Source organism: Pistacia vera, unplaced genomic scaffold (assembly GCF_008641045.1).
Source record: "Pistacia vera cultivar Batoury unplaced genomic scaffold, PisVer_v2 Contig374, whole genome shotgun sequence".
NCBI classification, from domain to species: domain Eukaryota; kingdom Viridiplantae; phylum Streptophyta; class Magnoliopsida; order Sapindales; family Anacardiaceae; genus Pistacia; species Pistacia vera.
The window spans coordinates 2,032,305-2,056,333 of record NW_022196195.1 but is presented as its reverse complement, the minus strand read 5'-3'; the positions used below and the strand labels follow the sequence as shown (position 1 = coordinate 2,056,333).

At 33.9% G+C, this 24,029-nt stretch overlaps 2 protein-coding genes across 2 annotated transcripts; both read left to right on the top strand.

Moving 5' to 3' along the window:
- The first annotated feature begins 7,849 nt into the window (after window positions 1-7,849).
- LOC116140655 (pectin acetylesterase 10-like) lies at window positions 7,850-8,706 on the top strand. The gene is made up of 3 exons (XM_031426251.1): window positions 7,850-8,128; window positions 8,440-8,466; window positions 8,545-8,706. Exons 1-3 carry the CDS (start codon window positions 7,898-7,900, stop codon window positions 8,698-8,700), a joined length of 414 nt encoding a protein of 137 aa, XP_031282111.1. The 5' UTR covers window positions 7,850-7,897; the 3' UTR covers window positions 8,701-8,706.
- A 234-nt stretch (window positions 8,707-8,940) lies between these two features.
- On the top strand, window positions 8,941-21,191 carry LOC116140630 (ribosome biogenesis protein enp2 homolog). The gene is given in 20 exon segments (XM_031426233.1): window positions 8,941-9,389; window positions 9,490-9,588; window positions 9,706-9,797; window positions 10,614-10,714; window positions 12,947-13,034; window positions 13,122-13,184; window positions 13,469-13,543; window positions 13,950-14,083; window positions 14,382-14,524; window positions 14,527-14,549; window positions 15,614-15,666; window positions 15,754-15,862; window positions 17,307-17,477; window positions 17,586-17,744; window positions 18,138-18,257; window positions 18,572-18,730; window positions 19,124-19,216; window positions 19,738-19,920; window positions 20,404-20,612; window positions 20,799-21,191. Coding segments are annotated over 20 exon segments (2,595 nt in total). The 5' UTR covers window positions 8,941-9,247; the 3' UTR covers window positions 21,178-21,191.
- The last annotated feature ends 2,838 nt before the right edge of the window (window positions 21,192-24,029 follow it).

The following is a 24,029-nucleotide window of genomic DNA, read 5'->3' as shown; positions in this document are numbered from 1 at the left end:
CTTCTTCTGATGAGCATAATGAATATAAAAGGTGGAAGGAAGATGAACTTAAAGCTTGCTCTTATATGATGGCATCGATGAGTGACGAGCTCTAGAGAAATTGTGAAAAGATGAAAAGTGTTAATGAAATTTACCTCAAGTTACAAGAGTTGTACCGTGAAAATTCAAGGATAAAACAATATGAATTAAGTTCAACTTTATTTGGAATGAAGTTGAAAGAGGGTGTGTCACCAGAAGAACATGTCATTAAAATGATTAATATTCTGAGGCAATTACATGTCATGAAAATTGAAATGCCAGACACCTTCAAGGTGGATTTAGTTCTCCAATCTCTACTTTCAAATTTCACACCTTTCATCAATAATTATCATCTCAGTAGGATTGAGAGAAAACTTCTTGATTTGTTGAATGAGATTCAACAGTTTCATGATCAGGAAAGAAAAGGAAAAATGCAGGAGGTTGCTAGTATGGTTTCTTCCAGTAAGACAAAAAAGAAAAAGCCAATGAAATTCCAAAAGAAATTGGGAACAAAACCCAAGGGAAAGGGGTTTAAGAAAAATGTTGCACCTCAAGCCAATAAATCTAAAGACAAGGGCCAATGTTTTTGGTGCAAAGAAAATGGGCACTGGAAGAGGAATTCGCCTCTCTATCTAGAAAGTCTTAAGAAGACTAAAGCTCTTCTCATTGAGAAGACTAGATCAGGTATGTCCTAATGTTATGTCATTGAATTTGAATTAAATGTTAGTTCAAATAATTCATCTTGGATATTAGATTCAACTGCTACTTCACACATTTGTGTTTGTTTGCAGGATCTGTTAAATAGTTCTGCTCTGGCAAAAGATCAAGTCATGTTCAGAATGGCGAATGGAGCAAATGTTGCTGCCAAAGCCATGGGAACATGCAGTTTGATGCTTCCATCAGGACACCTTTTGTATTTGTACAATGTCTTGTATTTTGCTAAAGCTCCTAGAAATATAATTTCTGTTTCTGTATTATGTAAATATGGTTACATTGTACAGTTCAATAGAAATGAATATTTAGTTTAATTTGGAAATAAACTTGTTGGCAAAGCTATCAATACAAATGGTTTGTATGTGCTAGAATTAAATGGCTATAGCTTAATGAATTCCATAACCAATAAACGAACTGAAAATGAAATTAATCCTAAATTACTTTGGCATCATAAATTAGGTCATATAGGAGACAAAAGAGTAATCTAGTTAGGAGAAAGTGACTTTTAAGTTCATTGGGTTCGGTTTAGAACCCTATCCGACCTGTGAATCTTGTCTTCAAGGAAAAATGACCAAGTCACCCTTTAAGAGTAAAGGGGAAAGGGCCAAAGAATTGCTGGAATTAATACATACAGATATATGTGGACCATTTATTGAAATGGCCAGAGGAGGTTTTCATTATTTCATTACCGTTACTGATGATTATTCAAGGTATGAGTATTTGTATTTCATGAAATACAAATCAGAATCTTTTGAAAAGTTCAAAGAATTCAAGAATGAAGTAGAGAAACAAATTGGAAAGAGTATTAAAATTCTACGATTAGATCGTGGAGGTGAATACTTAAGTACGAAATTTCGAGATTTCCTAAAAGGAAATGAGATTATATCACAATTAACTCCTCCATTTACACCACAACACAATGGTGTATCTGAAAAGAGAAATTATACTTAATTGGATATGGTACGATCAATGATGACTTTTACGGACTTGCCGATTTACTTGTGGGGGTATGCCCTACAAACAAAAGTGCATATTTTAAATAGAGCACCATCTAAATAAATCTAGAAAGCATCATATGAAGTATAGTGTGGCAAACCACCTAGTCTTAACTATTTAAAGGTCTGGGGTTGTCCAGCTTATGTCAAGACTGTCAAAACAGACAAGTTGGATGTAAGATCTAAAAAAGGTTGGTTTATAGGGTATCCTAAAGAAAGTTTAGGATATTAATTTTACTTCCCTACTAATCAAATAATCTCAATTAGTAGAAACACACATTTCCTTGAGAAAGAATTCTTAGAAAAAGGAGGTGCAGGAAAAAAAAATTAAACTCAAGGAATATTCCAAAGAGTCTCAAATCGATAATACTTAGACAGGTGAACCAAATCAAGAACCTTTAACGCATGACACAACAGTTCCAGCCCATAAATCTTCTAGAATATCTCGACCTCCAGAGAGATATTATGGCTTTCTACATGAAAAAGTTTTTGAATCTTTTTCAGTGGGAGAAATTGATCATGGAGATGATCCTAAAACTTATGAAGAAGCGATATTAGATATCGATTCTGGAAGATGGCTAGAAGCGATGAATTCTGAAATAGAATCCATGCACGCTAATCAAGTTTGGACACTTGTTGAACCTTTAGAAGGAATAGTTCCTATTGGTTGTAAATGGGTCTTCAAGAGAAAGGTTGGCAAAGATGGAAAGGTGGAGACCTATAAGGTTAGATTGGTAGCGAAAAGGTTATACTCAGAAACAAGGGTTGAATTATGATGAAACTTTTTCACCAGTTGCAATGCTTAAATCCATCAGAATCATGCTAGCCATAACGACACACTATGATTATGAAATTTGGCAAATGGATATCAAGACCGCGTTCCTCAATGGATTTATTGAGGAAAACATATATATGCAACAACCTAAGGGTTTTGTATCTAGTACTGAGAGACATAAAGTGTGCAAATTACATAGATCCATTTATGGATTGAAGCAAGCTTCCAGAAGCTGGAATATTTGGTTTGATGAAACGATCAAGACTTTTGGTTTCATAAAGAATATGGATGAACCGTGTGTATATAAGTGTGTAAAAGATCATGTCTCGATTTTCCTCATATTATATGTAGATGACATATTATTAATGGGAAATGATATTGGCATGATGATCGAAGTTAAGATGTGGTTGTCAAAGGCTTTCTCAATGAAAGATTTGGGAGAAGCAAATTACATCCTAGGAATTCGCATTTATAGAAATAGAGCAAAAGGATTGATAAGGTTATCTCAAAGCATGTATATAGAGAAAATGTTGAAAAAGTTCAACATGGAAGACTCCAAAAGAGGCTTTTTGCCTTGTGGTCATGGACTACATCTTTCTAAGGATATGAGTCCTAAGACTGATTAGAAGCGACAACGGATGAGTAATATACCCTACACTTCAGTTGTAGGTAATCTTATGTATGCAATGCTATGTACAAGGCCTAATATAGCCTATGTTGTAAGTGTTGCGAGTAGATATCAATCAAATCCAAGAGAGAAACACTGGTCAACAATTAAAACAATCTTTAGTACTTGAGAAGGACTAAAGATTTAATACCCAGTTATAGAGGTTTAGAATTGAAAATCTAGGGTGCCCAGACTCTGATTTTCAATCAAATATGGATGATAGAAAGTCTACATTTGGATTCATCTTTACATGTAATGGATGAGCTGTTAGTTGGAAAAGTTACAAGCAGTTGACCACTACTGACTCCATTACAGAAGCTGAATATATTGCCGCTTCAGAAGTAGCAAAAGAAGGTGTCTAGATATGCAAATTTATAACTGAACTTTACGTGATTCCGAACATGAGTTATCCAATAACCTTATTTTGCGACAATAATGGTGCTATTACACAAGCAAAGGAACCAAGAGCACACTGGAAATCAAAACATATCCAGCGTAAATATCATATTTTGAGAGAGCTTGTTGAAGCTAGAGAAATTTTGCTGCAAAAAACACCTTCAGCAGATAATGTAGCTAACCTAAGTACTAAAGCGATGACACAAAAGCAATTAGATCATCACCTTGAGAAGATGGGTATTAGATACCACAACGATTGGCTCTAATGCAAGTGGGAGTTTTGTTAGTGCATGCCCTAGGAACCAATCGTGTCATCGGTTCTAAGGTATTATGTTTTGTGTGTATATATATGTTAATGTATATATTTTGTATATACATTTTTATCTTATTAATAAAAGAAAGTGTTCTCACTTCACATGTGGTTTATTGCTTAATTTATATATATGTATTACATGTGAAATGTTTGGATGATACAAATCTTTAGAAGATCAAAATCATCAAAGTATTCCCTACATAGGTAATATTAATTGGGCAATAATATTAAATAGTAGGCATGCTGAATGCCTCCGTTGTGGGTGATTATAAAAGTTATATCACTAGGGCATTAGCATGAATAAGCGGTTAGTGAACTGTCAATCGAATATGACCATTTATGATGAATCACATGGACATTTAAAATGTAGTAAATGATGCATTATAAGATTGTACTAGTGTATTATTAATCCTTAGACCTGAGATATCACAATTGGATTCTGCATAAACGCATATGGTTCATATAGTGTATAAACACGAGGCTAATCATGTCATGTGTTAAGCCGTTTTAGTCATGTGTTGTTTATGTGTGAAGACAAGTGATAGTCAAGATGGGATCCGTTGACTTGGTATAGATTGATATCAAGTTCCTAGACAAATGTCAAGATACATTAGAAGAAGGAAATCTCCGACCGGGGTATAAAATGTTCCCTGAAATGTTGTTTCATGGTGACACGTTCCATATGTATTGATTGTCAATTTGATATAAAATTAAGATAAGGATTTTGACATACCATGAATCCATTCTTAATTGGGATTAGACAACAGAAAAATTTGATTATACATCGCATATGATTATAGAAGGGTTCGTTGGAGTATATCTTCATTGTGACTTAGGGGTTATGGAGTATTGTTAGATGCCTATCATAATCAGTGAGAGTTTTGTTTATAAAGAGTTATGACAAAACATATCGGAATAGACTATGATATTAGACCCACGGCTAAGCCATAGTGAACCTAAGAAGTCACACATAAAAACTAAGGAGAATGAAGAAATAGACAAAAAGAGTTGATTATCCAAGGTGTGCTAGCACCTACCAAGGGTAATAAAGTTTTCTATATTATTATCATTAAATTAGAGACAATGGAGGGTTATATTAGTTATTATGAACAATTTAAGAGTTAAATTGCTAATTGGAATTAAGCGGAATTCCAATTCATAATTAATCAATTTCTTTATGTTAAATTGAATTTAACAATGGGTTGTAATTGTAAACATATAAACAATTTAAGGTTTAAATTGTTGTTATGTAAATAATTAATGAGTTAAATTGTTAATTGTGATTAGATGTTAATCCAATGTTATTGTTTAAAGAAGTTTAATAACTTCATAATAATTATGGAATTATTTACAACTCCAAAAATAATTATGGAATTGTTTAAGGAAGTCCAAAACAATTATTGAATTGTTTACAAGGCTACATAAATAAAGAAAAAGATATATCAACTTTAGTGTAGAGATCGAAAATTTCTAAGAACCCTAAATGTCTCTCTTGGCCTAATTCTTCTTTTACCTTAGTTTGGATACTCTTTTGTTTAATTTATCTTAAAATTAAAAGTCTCCAAAGTTGCTAAGGACTTAAGGTAACAAGCCATACCTTACTTGTTTTCAATTTGACTGAATTTTTTTTGCAAAATACTAATATACATATTAAAGTATCACATGCATCATTCTCCATGCATTCCAACTTTCAATATAAGCCTTGATCGCTTAAGCAATAGCCCACATTGCTTAAGCGACCAAGGCTAATTTGTGTCTAAATAATCCTCAAGTACACAACCATTTAAGTGATGCAGCTCTCTCTTAAGTGATCCAGCATATATAAGCTTTGATTGCTTAAGCGATAGCCCACATCGCTTAAGTGACTAAGGCTAATTTGTGTCTAAATAATCCTCAAGTACGCAATCGCTTAAGCGATGTCAGCTCTCACTTAAGCGATCCAGTATAGATAAGCCTTGATTGCTTAAACGACAGTCCACATCGCTTAAGCGACAGTCCACATCGCTTAAGCGACCAAGGCTAAGTCTAACGACAGTCCACATCGCTTAAGCGACCAAGGCTAAGTCTAAATAATCCTCAAGTACATGATCGCTTAAGCGATGTTAGCTCTCACTTATGCGATCCAGCATAGATAAGCCTTGATTGCTTAAGCGATATCCCATATCGTTTAAGCAACCAAGACTAATTTATGTCTAAATAATCCTCACGTACACGATTGCTTAAGCGACCCAACATATATAATCCTTGATCACTTAAGCGATAGCCCATATCGTTTAAGCAACCACGACTAATTTGTGTCTAAATAATCTTCAAGTACACGATCGCTTAAATGATGTGAGCTCTCGCTTAAGCAATTCAGCATAGATAAGCCTTGATTGCTTAAGCAATATTCCACATCGTTTAAGCGACCAAGCCTAGTTTGTGTCGAATAATCCCTATAAAAAACAAGTTCGCTTAAGTGATACAACTCTCGCTTAAGCAATCTAGTATAGATAACCCTTGATCGCTTAAGCGATAGCTCACATTGATTAAGCAACAAAGGCTAATTTGTGTCAAATAATCCATATAAAAAACAAGATGCTTAAGCAATGTAGTTTTCGCATAAGCTATCTAGTACTCATCACCAGCTAATATCATCGTTCAAAACATCAAACAAAAAGATCCTCAATCACCAAACAATCTCATAAAGATAATCTCATACAGTATTCATCAAAACCATTAAAATTGTGTTCAGATTCATTAAAATAGGCCTGGAACTGATAAAACAACAGCCTAAAAGTACAGAAGTCTATACAAGGAAACTGTGTTCTATTTATGTTTCTTCCAAGGGAGTTGCCTTGTCCTTTTCATAAATATAAGTACAGAAGTCTGTACAAAGAAATAAATCAGGGACACGAATTAGGAAACCTTGAATGGATTCTATTGATTTCTGCGACAATTGCGGCTGTGAGCTCAGCCTGGCATGCGTTTATAACCTCCTGAAGCTGGCTTGACTTGGTAGCTCCAAATACAGCACTTGCAATAAGAGGGTGTCTCAAAACAAATGAAAAGGTTTGGTTAATCATAGTACAGTGCAAACAAACAACAATTCCTTTCATGCTTTAAACCTTACTGCAGATGCCTTCCTTTCTTCTCCCTTTGTTGCTTCAAACCTTACTCAACAGCAATTCCATACCCTTCTGCCAAACCTTCCATGCTTCAAACCTTACTCAACAGCAATTCCATACCCTTACTCAATAGCAATTCCAAACCTTACTCGATAGCAATTCCATACCAAACCTTACTCAATAGCAATTCCATACCAAACCTTACTCAATAGCAATTCCATACCAAACCTTACTCAATAGCAATTCCATACCCTTCCATGCCAAACCTTACTCAACGTATAACCAAGAGCACAAATAACCCAACCACAGACCAACAATGCACATAAACTAATCACAAGCAAGAACAACAGCAATCCAATAACACAGTAACAAGAGAAAGAGGCTATTTCATTAAGATTCCAGAATTAACAAAAAAAAAAAAAAAAAAAAAAAAAAAAAGAGATAATAAAAGGCAACACCCAGCTGGTCTTTTCCCTTTCTGCCCCATTTTCCTTTCCTCCAGCACCCCCACCAAAAGCCGATCCTTGTTGGCTGCCAAAACCTCCAAATCCACCACCACCTGTAGCATAATTCTCTCTAACAATTCAACATCAATTCTTTTATTACTGGTCATATTCAGCACCATCTGTACAGCTTCTAGAGCCTGCAAAAAAAAAAAAAAAAAAAAAAAAAAAAAAAGTTTGAATAAACAATAAAGCATAAAACATTGATAACAAAAGAAAAAGTTATTGTGACGTATACTGATTTCATGTTCACTAACATATCATATGATCTCATACATTAATAGTGTCCAAAAAAATTGAATAAATATGTATTTTTGCATATATTTTTCAGGAAAAAACTTAAATTCCAAATGGATGTATTCTGAGCCATTGGGAATCAAAATTATAAAGATCATTCACCATAAAGTCTATGTTAAAATTATTTTCACCAGCAGCTATTAAAAAACACACACAAATGGGTGCTCTGGACTTCGCAGAAGAGAGCGGAATAGGGGGGCTCGGGGCTTGCCTGCATATTGCAGGGCTGTCTGCACGTGGACAACATATTTCCTCTAATTTACAGTGTGTTTTTCCTCAGCACTTGATTGCCAGTGTTAAGACTCAACTTTTTCTTCTAAATGCAGCTTATGATACATGGCAGGTAAGTCCTACATCTATACAATGCAACAAAATGAAAAACATTTCCTTTATGTTCTTCCCAAAAGTCATCCATTTGCAAAGGTTCCTAAAGATTCTTGGTTTCTTGCTATACTCAGTAGTTCCAAATTTAGACATAAACTACTTTCTTCAGATGCTCAAATTCATTAAAACATAGTCTTAAGATGGTTCATAAAAGTTTATTGTCTTGAGCAATAGTCTTAAGATGGTTCATAAAAGTTTATTGTCTTGAGCAAAGATTAACTGCTACCTGGTTTCTCACAATTGGCGCATGGATGGTGGGTGATTCTGAAGCATGAAGTTTCATGGCTCGTGATGCCTGTAAGCTGCCTTAAAAATGGTGAGACTTGAGCACCCAGATAAATCTATCTGAGTTCTTTTTCCTTTCCTATTAATCAGATTCAGGTCAGCTTAGCTCCACCAACGGTTGATCCTCATGGCAACTTGCATGAATGCAGAAACAACTATGCTCGTTGCACAACATCCCAAATTGGTTTTCTACAAGGTGATTTGATCATATGTTTTAATCTCTGTTATTGTAAAAAAAAAAAATAGGATCTTAGCCATTGTAACTTAACCGGGAATGGCAAAAATGCAAAAATTAAAGAAATTGAGAAATGGCAGAAAATTGGAAGAAAAAACGAGAGAGAGGAAGGTGTTTGAATAGTGTTTTGAGAAAGAGAAACTGAGAGGAATGTGTTTTTCCTTTCAAATTTTAAATCAATTTTTTTTTATTATCCTTTAACCCACAAATGTTTAAATCTTTTCACCCTAACCCTTTTTGCTGCTTTAATCACACTTGAGTGTGACACGTCAGACTTTTAAACCCCCAAAAAATTAAAAACCTTTCAAAAATCAAAAACCTTTCAAAGTTATATTCTCAAATCGAAACTTGGGAAGACATATCAGTTAAACTTTCCTCCCTAAACATACCCCTTCTTCCTACAATTTGCCACACCTTGTTCTCACTAAAATTTGCCGCCTCCAAAACCACAGCAGAGGCTGGCGGCGAATCAACAACATTAACATAGTGGTAACAATTAGTAAAACCCTGTTTACAAAAACAAAACCTAGCTATCTCGCACAGAAATTAGTGTAATTAATGGCGTCGCGAGGAGAAGCTGGGAACTTGCTAAAATCGACGACCATTAATGGAGTGAAGGTGTACTCCGTTGTTTCACAACAACGCTCTGTCGCTGCTTGGCTCCCTCCCAAGAAGCAAAGAGCTCTTCGTAGAAACAGCGGTAGAGATATGAATTTTAATATTCTATTTTACATGTTTAATTATTTATTATTTACCTTATTAGGCTCTAATTTTTAGGTGGTTTGTTTGTTTCATTGTAGATTATCAGCGAAGAGTGGAATTAATTCAGGACTTGTGGTTTGAAACTGCAACCACTAAAATCAAGGCTACTCCTGATGGAGAGTTTCTTATTGCTTCAGGTGCTTTCAAGTTTTTCTTTGTTTAATTTTTAAACTTTGTTATTTTAGTTTATTTTATTTTAAATATGATGTCATGTTGATATTGTTACTTTACTGCTACTGAAAATGCAAGTGCAGGTATATATCCACCGCAAGTCAAAGTATATGAGTTAAGGCAATTGGCATTGAAGTTTGAGAGGCACTTGGATTCCGAGATAATTGATTTTGAGGTAATTGAGCTTGACTTCTTGTTTACACAGGATAACCATCAAATTTGAGAATCTTGTATGGGGGTGCTGGGGATTGGTTATAATTTGAAGATTAGAACTAAAATTTAAAGAAAGTTGTTTGCGTATGATGTATTTGACACAATATCTTTTTTCGATATGAAGTGTATAAGAACTAAGAATTTTTTCGTAAAATGAAGAAAGGTAAGAATGAACGGGAGTGCAGGTCCACTCTAGGGATTTTAGTAATTTATTTCGCACAAATTTAATTTTTTTTGTTTTCCTTTTTTTGGAGTAACTATGAAATGATGGTGTCTGAGTATACATTTATATATATTTGAGATCACTAGCAGTTTACCTGGTCTTACATGTTTCTCTAATGTTTTGAAGGTTGTAAATAAAATTTCAATATAATGGCGCACAATTGGACATGGGGAATCATTTTAAGTCCTTTCAGTGCATATCTTGGTTTTATCATTTTTGTAATTGCCTAGCCCAGTGATTATTATTATCATTTTGTTTATCTGTTATTTTATCTTTGTTGTGGTGGGATGAGTTGCATTTATTCATATCTTGATTTTAACATTTGACCAGAACCAGTAGTTATGGCACTCAGTCGATCACATGTGTAATTCATATACATATTACTTCCAACTGTTCTTATTTTCTTTTACTTCTAAATGTTATCATGTTTTCTTTTAGAAATTTAAAAATTATAATTATGCATCCTATGTAAAGTTAATATTTTCACTTACTTTTCAGTGACAATGATTTTATGAAATTTAATATTTTAGTAACAGTATTTTGTTGCCTATATAGGTATTGGCTGATGACTATTCAAAGCTTGCATTTTTATGTGCTGATCGTTCTGTTTGTCTACATGCAAAATATGGAAAGCACTTTACTTTGCGGATTCCCAGGTTTTTATTAAATTCTTTTTTTTTTTTTTTTTTTTTTTTTACACTTGTTCCTGTTTCTGTAGTATGTCATCTTATATGTTTTGCATTAGTTATAACTGATATAGATAATAGACGGTTGGATTTATTGACTTACTAGATCTGATGTGCTAATGTTTCATGTTACAGTCACCCTGCCATTTTTTATTTTATATTTTAAGGATTTTATTTGGTTTAGAAGTTGGTGCCAAAATATTCTGAAATATGATGAATTATGGAAGGAGAAACTCTAATTGGACTTCGTTTATGCATTATTTTGCAAAAAATAGTTTTTAGGAATTCTAGGCCATAAGGTCAAGTTAAAATAGCTTTTATAGGAATTGCTTGTTATTTCTCTGGTGTCCGNGATGGTTGGATTTATTGACTTACTAGATCTGATGTGCTAATGTTTCATGTTACAGTCACCCTGCCATTTTTTATTTTATATTTTAAGGATTTTATTTGGTTTAGAAGTTGGTGCCAAAATATTCTGAAATATGATGAATTATGGAAGGAGAAACTGTAATTGGACTTCGTTTATGCATTATTTTGCAAAAAATAGTTTTTAGGAATTCTAGGCCATAAGGTCAAGTTAAAATAGCTTTTATAGGAATTGCTTGTTATTTCTCTGGTGTCCGTCAAGAGGTAGAGGCAAGTTGGTGCTCTGGCCTTGTAGACCGGAGTGAGAGGCCTAAACCAACTTATAATTAGTTTCGGGATTCCAATACTGTTAACCCCAGCTGGTGTCTGTGAAATTGAAGACAGAGGGGAACCTAAGAGATATAAAGCATGGATGTTGTAATGAACTTATGATTGCTTGGAGGTTGTTTCTATGGTGAGATTTGATCAATCAAAACGAAAATGGAACTTTGAAAACGAGTACCTTAACTTGTATAAATTTTGAGGGGTTCCAAATGCTTCTTAAATTCCTTGAAAAATCGGTGATGTTCAACTTTGCTTGGATTCTTCTTTTTTGGTTTCCAAGCAAAATTTTCATGATGATTTAAGTGAATAATCATTGCAGTACAGATTGGCGGATAAGATATTTTTTGCAATGGAGAGGCCATTTTGTTTCAAAAGAAAGGACTAATGGATTTTATCGGTTATTATTCAATTGAAAGTATTTATAACTTAATATTAGGGGTATTTCATCGTATTTTTAGTCTCGGTTTGTGATAGCTTCTGGGCCTTATTTTGTATTAAGTTGAGTGTTTTTAGAGTTTAGGAATTTTAGGGTGTAGTTAGGTCCAATTAGTGCAAATACTGCTTTATCAGAAAATTCACAACAGCTTGGATGAAATGAAACTCAGATTAGAGGTTTCCACATTTTCCATGCTTCTATTTTCTTTCAACTTCAGTCTATTAGAGCTTGCACCCGTGGTATAGTAGCTTTGTGGGTTTCAAGCCCTAATATTTGCTTGTTGCTCAAAGTGTAGATATTATTTTGAAATTAGAATTCCTCCAATAAAGTCTTAGTGTTTATCATTTTGGATATAGTTTAAGTTGTACTTATCAGTCTTTCAACCGTAGGATACAACAATCATGTGCTCATTTCTTGTCCCTTTTTGTCCAGGGCCTTGGGCAGATTAGAGATTCTCATGGGTGATATCTTATTATGCAAAATATGTTGGCCTATAAAGTGAATATAGAATGTTTCTTCTTGTACCTTGGTATGCATTTTTTGAATGATGGAAACAATCACAATTTTTGTAAGGGCAGGAGTTAGAGTGGAGGTGGTCATCAGAAAGATTATAATGGTTGATGGCTTTTTAGTATTCTAAGTGGTGTTTGGATGCCACTTCATCATGATTCGTTTAGCTGCCTGTCTCTTTTTTAGTAGCATTATTGATCTGGGAATTGCTCATTTCAAAATCTCTGTTGACATGGTTTGCCTCTGTTCTCAATTTGTTCATATCATTGTGTACCTCAGCACCTTATCATTTTGCAGTATTATGAAAAAACTGATCGGAATTGGTGGATGGTCATCTCTAGTTAACTGGTCAATGCAAAAAAACTGATAGGAACTGGTGGATGGTCATCACTAATTAACTGAGTAAATGGTAGTTGTGATATGTTCTATATAATTATTCATCTTCTATTCCCTTTGTTGTTGTTAGACAATGTGCTTTTGGCATCGGCTAACTTTACCATATTTGACCTTTTCCTTTTGAATTATATGAGCAATGGTTGATTTTGTGGATTGTGTGTATTTAACAGGATGGGGGGATAGGGCATATGATTGCTGGTCTGTGACTTGCTTTGTGCTGCTACATCTCCAGATTTATATAGAATTAATTTAGAACAGGTAAATTTTGTTCTGTAAGAGTATTATTGTTGTTCTTTGTACTTTAGTTTCATAATGATGTTTGATACAATTCGTCTCTGTTTCTAGTTTCCAGATAAAGAAAAAAAAGTTGGGATGTTTAAAGCAATTGCCAACAAATATAGATCTATGGTTTTTTTTTTTTTTTTTTAAAATTATTATTATATTGAGAATTAGAGTGTCTAACTCTGGCTACTTCAGGTTTAAGAATTTTGTTTCAATGTTCCATAATATTTGCCAATTAAGATCATTGTGATTGAATAATTATTTATATGTATTACAGCTGAACTATTCCAATTGCACACTCCAAGATGTGAAATTGTATTGCAGCTGAAATATTTGTATATTTGTTCTAGCTATCCACTAAATTTTCTTATAAAGTTGTTGTCTTTGAAATTTTTTTATCTGTATTACAGCTGAACTCTTCCAATCTCACACTCCAATCTGTAAAGTTGCCTCACAATTCACTTGCAGCGGCTTGTAGAATCACTGTGAATATTACATTTCATTAAATTGTTGAATCATAGATTGATGTTTGTGCAGTTCAGAACTTGTAAATTTATTTGGGTCTTCCCCAAGAATGTCCTTGGTTTTGTGGATTCACTTCACCTTTTGTATACTACATTTTTTTTTTTTTTTTATAGTTCTTATAGGTATTACTTTTTCTTTTTCAGTTTATATCCTGGTATTCTTTATGTTTAGCACTATCGATAATGAAAACTTTGTAATTTACAGGTCGATTTCTCTCATCTCTGAATACACAGGCCCAGCGCTAAATGTAGTTTCTCGAAGGTTGTTGCTGAATCTTGTTACTGTTGTTACTCCCTATGTCCACTACAGTAACATAAATTTATATTTTGATTTCACTATTACCAACCTTTGCTTACTGAGGCTTAGGAGGCTTGTTTGACAATTTCAGCAAACTTCATGGCTGTTGCTTGTGGTGGGGAAGATGGTGCTGTGGAATGTTTTGCTGAGACTGATCTTCAGTTGGTCGAATTAATCTGTGCTCCTGCTGGGATACTTACCAGGTATCAGATTTTTTTCTATAAATAACAATAGGGGTACAGAGGTTTCTCTTATTCACAATGTCCTTGTGAAAGTATTTCTTTAGTTCAAATCCTTTGTCTCCAATATGTTACATGGTTTTGATTTAGGTCCTTGCTCCCAATGTGCATTGTTCAGAGATGTATTTTCCTACTGTATCATTGTTTATCACATATGAAAGTCTTTAGGGGTCAAGTGTGGTCATTATTTCCCCTTACTTTTAAACTGGAAGATGTTCTGACATACATTATAACAAATTCTTTCTTGTTGTCATCTTTGGAGATGGGATGGAAGGAATATATGTACACATATCAAGAATGATATATGTGTATCCTTATTGTTTCACCTGAAGTTGTTTCTCACTATATTTGCTGTTTTTGCAGGAGTTACTGCATTGGAATTTGACACTAATGGGGGTTTCCAATTGGAGTTGGAAGTAGCACGGGGAAGGTACTCATATACATAATACTTTTGATGTTGAGATACTATCTTTTGCTTAAAAATATCTACTTAAATTTTGGTGCTGAGAAAAAGGTCAGTTACTTCATGGACTCTGAAGGGAGTTATCTGTTGTGAAGCTTATTATATTTATAGTGTTCATATAATGCTATCCATATGTTCAAGTTAAGCCACTGCTTGGAGAGGTATAGGGAGGGTTTGAGAGTTAATACTTAAAATATGCCGTGATGAATTAGTGATAGCCTACTCCTCTTTCAAGAGATAGAAAGACTGAAATAATATATAAAAATGAGTTCATAAATAAAGTAGCTGGTCATGAAATGTGGGATAAACCATAAACCTTGGTGGAAACGAGGCAACAAAAAGCGTATGATGTTAATGGTTTCAAGAACTAATAATTGAAGATTGTTTAAAATATTTAGGTTGGGGAGTTACCTTAAAGATTTAGTTAGGATTTCAAAAGAAGTTGTATGATGATGATACGAATGGATAATAATATGAACAGTAAGGGCTTTGGACTGTAAGAAGAAAAATATCAAGAAAAAAAGTAAAATGCAGTAATTAGTAGCCAAGAGCCAAATAACTATCAACTTTAATAATTCTAAAATTATTATAAGATTCTCATTTATCAGTTCTAATAATTTTGTGGCATATAGGTATGTCTTCAGCTTAGGTCTTATTCTGTTATAAGTGGATGAGAAGATTTTTGTGATAAGAAGCAATAGATGTTTATAATTAGAAAGAAACAATTACTAGTGTGGACTAGGAGTCTACCAACAGGGTCAAATGGTCCCTTGTAGGGAGTATCAGAATCTATACAAGAACAATCAAGAATCTATACAAAAACAATCAAGAATCTTCTGCTTTGAACCTTCTAGAAAACGACCTGGGAAAATAACTTTAGGAGGATTGCCAATTCAAGAATTTGATTGCATTAATTTGACTAATTTTGTTGCAGTGTATAATTTCCGTATCTAGATATTAGGTTTGTCCGCATCCTTTTGCTGTAATGATTGTTTTGAGAGTAGGATTTTAATGTTGTCATTGTAATGCAGGTGTTGATTTATGATTTGCGTTCCTCATATCCTATACGAATCAAGGATCACATGTGAGACTTGCTGTTCTTGCATTATCTTTTTATTGCATGCTTGGACTCAGTTAATCTATTACTGAAAATTCTGCCACTTTTATCCAGGTATGGGAGTCCAATATTGGATATTAAGTGGCATCATAGTCTTAACACTGAACGACCACAATTGATTACAACAGACAATCATGTTGTCAGAATATGGGACCCTGAGACGGTAAGATGTTTTTATTTTAATTTTTGGTTCAACTTATTTTGTTTGGCAAAATTTCTTTCCATGGATTGATAAACTTAAGAGAACATCTCTATGTTTCTTATTTTTGTTTTCTGTGGAAGACAATGAAACTTTTTATACTCGTGTTTGATTTGAGTACTAAGTGGTGGAAGAGCAAAGAATTTCAACTTATAAAGTGTATCATCGTAGTTGTTTTTCCGTTTGTATGATTATCGTTAAATCTGCGAAGGATATAATCTCTCTGTTTTTTTTTTTTTTTTTTTTTTTTTTTTTAATTTAAATCGGGTAATCAGTGCAGAGGTTTGGATATATTCATTGAACCATTGATGTAGAAATAGTGATTCTCTTATAATGCAGATTTCACATTACATTCTGTTGTCTTAGTAATATTTAGAGTTGATTTTCAGAAGTTTTAGTGATGCCAATAAAAGAAACCCAAGGCTAATTGTTTATTTTAGGAATTATCTATTTTAAAGATTTAAGAATATTACTTTATTTTTCTCCAGTCTCATCTAATTCTTTTCTCTTCTTACTTCTACTTATTTTTTTCTCTCTCAATTCCACTTTTTATTTTCTCTTCTCATCATGCATCATTTGGTATTTGAGACTTGTCTTGTCCTACATATAGATTGGACGTTCAATGTTCCTTGCTAGAAAAGTGAACATACTTTTCTTGGCCAATACTTTTTAGATTGTCATTGTGATGGGTAGTGACTAGAGTTTAGACAAATGAGAAAATCAGATTGTGCCACCTAACATATTTTACATTGATGAGCTTATGATTAAGTAGGTATGGTTTTTAATCTTGTTATTGGCAGCTTGTTGACCAAGATTATTGACTTGGACAAGATATAAGAATAGAATTCCCAGCATATAGCAAGTTTCTTAACGTTGAACTATAATTATGGTTAAGAGTGATGATTTTTTATTTTTTATTTTTGAAAAGGAAGATACAAGGAATCCTTTTGTGGAAATGTCCAAGCAAGACAAAAAATGCTTAAAAAATCTACCAAAGAAAAAAAAAATCAATTCTATAACTAGTGCTATATCTAGGTGGGTGAAACTGCCCTTGAAGATCTTTTAATTGTAAATTCTCTTTCAAAGAAATAAAGTATTTTTTATGGATTATATTTTGTTATAAAAAAGAAAACGATAGATGACAAGGATATCTAGGAGAAGCGATCTTATAGCTTAATTAAACTAGAATTATCAATGACAGAACAGGGGTATTTTCTGTGCAAATGAAGTGGAGAAAATATTATTCTTACTCAACGTCATAGGTTTTACAGAGCACATATGCATGCAAAATCATATTCATGTGTGCATATTTAATGACTATATCATAGATATGCATGTTCTCTCTCTTATCCTTCCTGGTATTAGTATCCCATTCTTGTATTTTATTTGATTGTTGCATTATTCTCAGGGAGAAGGCAGGACCCCAATTGAACCATCAGGTGGGAAGATAAACGATATATGTGTGTTCAAAGACAGTGGGTTTGTGTTGCTGGCTTTAGATAGCAGCCAGATACCAGCTTACTTCATACCTGACTTAGGGCCTAGTCCCAAATGGTGTGCTCCAATGGAAAACATGACGGTGTGTTATAAATTTTAGTGTATTTGCTTCTTATCTTGCCTTTTGTTAATTTCATTTGGAATCTTGAGTTGGAATGCTGATTTTTCTTTTTTTGAGTTTATTTTGCAGGAAGAACTAGAGGAAGGTGGGCAAACAACCATATATGATAACTACAAATTTTTGACTAGAGAAGATCTTGAAAAGTTGAATTTGACTAGTCTGATTGGCACCAATCTTCTTAGAGCTTACATGCATGGCTTCTTTATTGATTACCGATTATATAAGAAGGTGAGGTTGCTTCAGTGCATATGCACTTTTCAGTTTTCATGGCATATTTAGACCCTGTCCTACAAAATTCATGAATGTTTTTTAAGGTTTATGTTGTTTGCCATCCACTGGGGTTTTTGCAGGGAATGTGTATGTTCTCTTGTAGTAAGGGAAATAAATAATTCAGAAATCAATCAGATTTGTCTGATCTGTTATAGGGAATGAAAAAAAATTGTCATTTAGATGCTTCTATTGCACACTGTGCAACTTTCTTTAACTTGTTTCATTATAAATTTGGAATGTTATACATAATTATGGGAGTTTTTGCTCAATATGTTATTTGGTAGTATTGTATAGCTTATCGGCTTTAATATTATGACTGCCTAAATATGTTTTAATGCATTTTATTTTCAGGCAAAGGCAATAGCAAATCCTTTCGCATATGAGACCTATAAAGAGGAGCAGAAACAAAGGAAACTTCAAGAGCAACGAGCATCTAGAATTACGGTGAATATTTATATTGCTAAGATCAGTGTTTTTCTTCACTGTTCCTTAAACGGTTTGTGTCAAATCATTTTGGAGGCTGAACTTTTAAATTTTTTATGTACTCATTATTTATGTACTTCTTTATTAGTTTTTTGGCATAGTTTTGCCATAAATTTTATAAGTGAATTGATGTACCAGGTAGTATTGAGAAACAGAATGAGAGTTTTTTGTATTTCTGAAATCCTGCTTTCTAGAAATNTTGTAAATTTTAGTGTATTTGCTTCTTATCTTGCCTTTTGTTAATTTCATTTGGAATCTTGAGTTGGAATGCTGATTTTTCTTTTTTTGAGTTTATTTTGCAGGAAGAACTAGAGGAAGGTGGTCAAACAACCATATATGATAACTACAAATTTTTGACTAGAGAAGATCTTGAAAAGTTGAATTTGACTAGTCTGATTGGCACCAATCTTCTTAGAGCTTACATGCATGGCTTCTTTATTGATTACCGATTATATAAGAAGGTGAGGTTGCTTCAGTGCATATGCACTTTTCAGTTTTCATGGCATATTTAGACCCTGTCCTACAAAATTCATGAATGTTTTTTAAGGTTTATGTTGTTTGCCATCCACTGGGGTTTTTGCAGGGAATGTGTATGTTCTCTTGTAGTAAGGGAAATAAATAATTCAGAAATCAATCAGATTTGTCTGATTAGTTATAGGGAATGAAAAAAAATTGTCATTTAGATGCTTCTATTGCACACTGTGCAACTTTCTTTAACTTGTTTCATTATAAAGTTGTAATGTTATACATAATTATGGGAGTTTTTGCTCAATATGTTATTTGGTAGTATTGTATCGCTTATCGGCTTTAATATTATGGTTGCCTAAATATGTTTTAATGCATTTTGTTTTCAGGCAAAGGCAATAGCAAATCCTTTCGCATATGAGACCTATAAAGAGGAGCAGAAACAAAGGAAACTTCAAGAGCAACGAGCATCTAGAATTACGGTGAATATTTATATTGCTAAGATCAGTGTTTTTCTTCACTGTTCCTTAAACGGTTTGTGTCAAATCATTTTGGAGGCTGAACTTTTAAATTTTTTATGTACTCATTATTTATGTACTTCTTTATTAGTTTTTTGGCATAGTTTTGCCATAAATTTTATAAGTGAATTGATGTACCAGGTAGTATTGAGAAACAGAATGAGAGTTTTTTGTATTTCTGAAATCCTGCTTTCTAGAAATAATAAAATGTCTTTGAATTGTAATGTGAGATTAATACTAGTTTTTGGACAATCAGTTTTGTGATGTTCTTCTTTCTGCGTTAAGATTTTTAGAAGAGAAAAGTATCTAAGTTTCTGAATTTGTTAAAGAGACAGTGTGAATAATGAAAAATTGATTTCTTTCTAGATGCTTGATGTAAATCCTAGGGCTTTCTGGATTTCCATCTTTATTACTCTTTATTTTGGTAGAGTTGGATAATCTAATTTGGGCTAATTAAAATACATATTCCTTTCTTCTTGATGCAGCTTAAAAGGAAATTACCCAAGGTTAACCGTGGTCTTGCAGCTCGTATACTTGAAAATGAAGAAGCAGAAAATGAAAGTAAAGATGTTGATGAAAATGAGACTAAGAAGAAATCCAAGAAGAAGAAAGGCCTTGGCAGTGATGTTTTCAAAGATGACCGGTTTGCAGCAATGTTTGAAAATAAGGTATAATAATCTGATTGTCTGATGTTATTATCTGTTCTTTTAAGTTTAATATTATCATATTTTTAATTTTCTTATCTGTTGTAGTGGTTTATTTATGATGACTGCTAACCTCATTGTTACATTTCATTGAGCTTTTATACCTTCTCTTGTGAGATAGCAAATATACTAACTTTTTCTCCATTAGCATGTTGCAAGACTACTTGTTTGTTACTAGACACACAAGAAACTGTCTTGCTTTTGTAACACATTTTGCAAACCATCTTACAAATGCATGCATAAGAGTTATTTTGAATGTGGAAATTCATGTAATCATTTTTTCAAAAGGGGCTGCAATCTGAAATCTATTGGAGTGATGATACATTGTTTCTTATTTTTATTAATTTCATTTTCTATGCAAATTATGTAAATATAGCTGTATTCCTACCTTTCATATTTTTTTTTTTGGTTGCCTTTGAATAAATTCCTTTTGATTTTTGGGTCCAGGACTATGAAATTGATGAGTTCTCGCCAGAATATCTTGCTCTACATCCTCTGGCTTCTCAGAAGCAACCATCTCTGGTGGAGGAACATTTTGAACCTGTAATGGAGGATGAAGATCAGAGTGCGAGTGATAATGATGTCTCAGCAGTGTCTCAGTCATCAGATGATGAGCTTGGCAAGGATAAGATGAATAAGAAATCACGAGCTCCTAGGTAAGTTGTTCATACTTGTTGTATACAGAGTTATGGCTCTTATATGGATAGATTAATGTTGCTCAATTTATCTTTCGTTCAGTAATAGCTATGTGAGTGGATGGTGGATACGATGTGGGGAGAGAGGAGAGGAGGCTTTTGTTTCAGTTACCTTACTAATAATCTTTCTTATGTTAAAATCTGTAGATTGTATGAAGTTAAGGATGAACGGCATGCAGAAGCATTTTGGAACCGTGTATCACTTGCAAAAGAGGATGCTCTTCCTATGGGAGAGAGATTGAAAGCTCTCCATAATGATCGGCAAGCTTCTGGTCTCCCAAGTGATGTGAAGATGGGACCAGGAGGCTCGCGAGAGATTTCGTTCACTACTAGAAACTCAGCCAAGTACAAGGAAGATGAGGAGGACAAAGAGGCACATCATGTAAAAAGGAGAGGAATCCAATCATTAAGGCTGAAACCAGATAGATCGGGATCACGAGGCCGAGGCCGAGGCAGAGGCAGAGGCAGAGGTAGAGGTCGAGGAGGTAGAGGAGGCAATCGTGGGAATAGTAGGGGAGGAAGATGATTATCATAAATTCAATGTGAAAGAATATTCAATTATCTTCCGTCAGTAATTACTGTAGTTTCCCCATGGGTGATTGAGGAAGCAGCACAGATTCATGAAGCAGGCTGGTTGAATCAAGAGGCAGTTATGGAGGAAGTGTATTCCTGCTTATAGATTCTGGTATTGTCTGTTGGCTTCTTCCCATTTTTATTTATTTGGGGGTTTAACAGGGAAGGTTTTTGGTCCTCGTTTTTTCTTTAAGAACATTATTTGTTGTAACATATCGGGTTTTGTGGTAAACAAGTGCAATATTACAACAATATTGTCTCATTTCTGGGTCTAGTCATATGGATGAGATCTCATACATACTCTTATTGTTAAAGTATTCTCTTCAAGTGAACAGAGTTGTATTTGATAGCAGTTTTGTGCTTGGCCCATATAGAATATGTTGAACAAATTTTAAAAGATTCTTTAGTGGTATTTCAAAAAATTGAATGATGCACAAATTCCTTGATACAAATTTAGGATTCAATTAAGCTTATGCACTTTTTTATTTGACTTTAAGTGTTTAATTATGTTTATGCCCTTCTTTGGTTTGACTTTGGTTGACTTAAGTTAAGTGAACGACGTTTTAACAATAGAGGTTTTTTGTCATAGTTTTCAATAATCATCGTGCTGCTTTATACTTTGATATCTCTCGGAGAGATTAAATCAACCCGTTTTATTAAGTAAAAAAATGACGGGAAAAAAGATACCTTTATTCTTATGAACACAACCCAGATTCCACTGGAAAAACCACCCATGCCCTTACAACACACCAAAACACCATCAAGATCCACCATCGAGCTTTCAAACAATCTCTCTTTCTAAAATTAACACAATTAACCATGGCAAGGTAAAAAAATGAAAAACCATAATCACAATACCAAAAACCCCCTTCTCAAACCCTGAACCCGTCGCCATGATTATTTTTAATGCATGTAATTGCATGATTTACTTGGTTTTGCAAATTTCTAACGAGATGTAGAAATGATTTGAATGCATCACTTTTATGTGCAAGAAATATCACCTATGTAAACCTAGAGTAATCATCAACAATGACAAAGCAATAGTGTTTTCCTCCTAAACTTGTTGTCCATACAAGCATTGTTTGAAAACCCGGATCAGACCGGTCAGTCCGACTGATTCGATTGGGACCCATGCTCAACTCCGGTCCAGGTTATTATTAAACCCGCTAATAACAAAAGAGCCGCTTTAGACCAGTAACGGACTAGTGCTACAGTGCAAACCAGTCGGTTCAACCAACCTAAAGCTTAATCCGGTCCGCTAATTGAGCCCTGTTGAATATTGGAAATGTAGATTTATTTAGTGATTTGGGCGTGAAATTGTAAGGAATTTAAGGTTTAATGCATAATTTATGATGTAATTTCTTGCATGTTTCATTATCTTCCAGAATCACAGGTGTTGTGTGTGTTTTCAGGTGCAAAAGAATGGATTACTCATGCTTGTGCTGGTGTTCGGACATCCTAAACTCATTCGAGTGCGGATAAATCAAGGCGAGAAGTAAAAGTATAAAATTCCGACTTTGTATCGCATCACACTTTTTGAGCCGTGGTGTGGTACAGTTTTTTTCAAAGAAGAAATCACCTGGAAACGCACTGGGACACAATTCAATTGCGTTGGGGTGCAATTAAACTGAGCTGGGGCACAAATCGCATAGAATGTAAAAATGTTGCATTTCCAACCCTAATTTTGGCGACCAATATTTACAAGTTTGTCATTTTGTCTAAAAACTATATAAAGGCAGCTTTAGTCCCTTTTAGGGAGTTTTTAGGTTTGATACACACATTTTGGAGAGAATACATTTAAGGCTTCTTGGAAAGTGAAGCTTGGAGAGGAGAGGAGGTTCTCTTCCTCTCCTCCTCCTTTGTTCTTCACGATTATGGTTCCAAGTGTAATCGTTTCTTTTCCTTTATGTTGTAGTTTGTTTTCTAGGGATTCGATGTAATCTACTTGAAGGCTTGTGTTCTATTGTTATTCTATTTGTTTGATCCATTCTATTATGTTCTAGATTCATTCATTATATTTAATTCAATCTTTAGTTGATATTAGGGCCTGATCAACCTTGATGTTAGTTAATTGATTGTATGAGACAAGATTCTGTGTGGAATGATTGATTTGTAGCCCTGCCCGAATATGGATTGGTTGTTGTCTTTAAGATCGTCTTGTGCTTAATGGGTTTTTGTTACTAGACTAGGCTAGACGCCACTAGCTAGTATAGTAGATGGAAACACTAGGTTATTTTGAATAGCTGCGATAATACCTTAGAAACAAGAGATGTCATGCCTATCTTGATTAGCTTTGTGAATGAATGATTTGTGTCTATGCAAATTGGTTCCTTCGTTATTTAGGCTAGGCCATACGCGACTAGCTAGTTTAGATGATGAAAGTACTAGGTTGAACCTGATGATGTACGAACCTTAGAATGGAGTGGAGACAACAATAGTTTGATGATGAACACGTAGCTTGATAATTATGATGGAGTCAGAGCCCTAGGATTCTTTGTAGATAGTTAGATTTAGATTTACTTTGATGTCATTTATATGTTTTTTTTTTATTTTAATTCTTATTTTCACAAGGCATAGTTTCTAGGATCACAAGAGCACTTCTAGTCTCTGTGGGATTGACCATTACTCGTGCACTATGCTGCGATTGCGACTCGTCCACTTGCGAAGGATTAAACTTTGTATCTGTCAAGCCCCATCCCCCACAAAAAAGGAAAAAAAAAAAAAAAAAAAAACTAATCCTAATTCCCTTGCAACAGTTTCATTCGCTATACGCCATTTCGATTTCGTTTCTAAGTTTCATAGCAG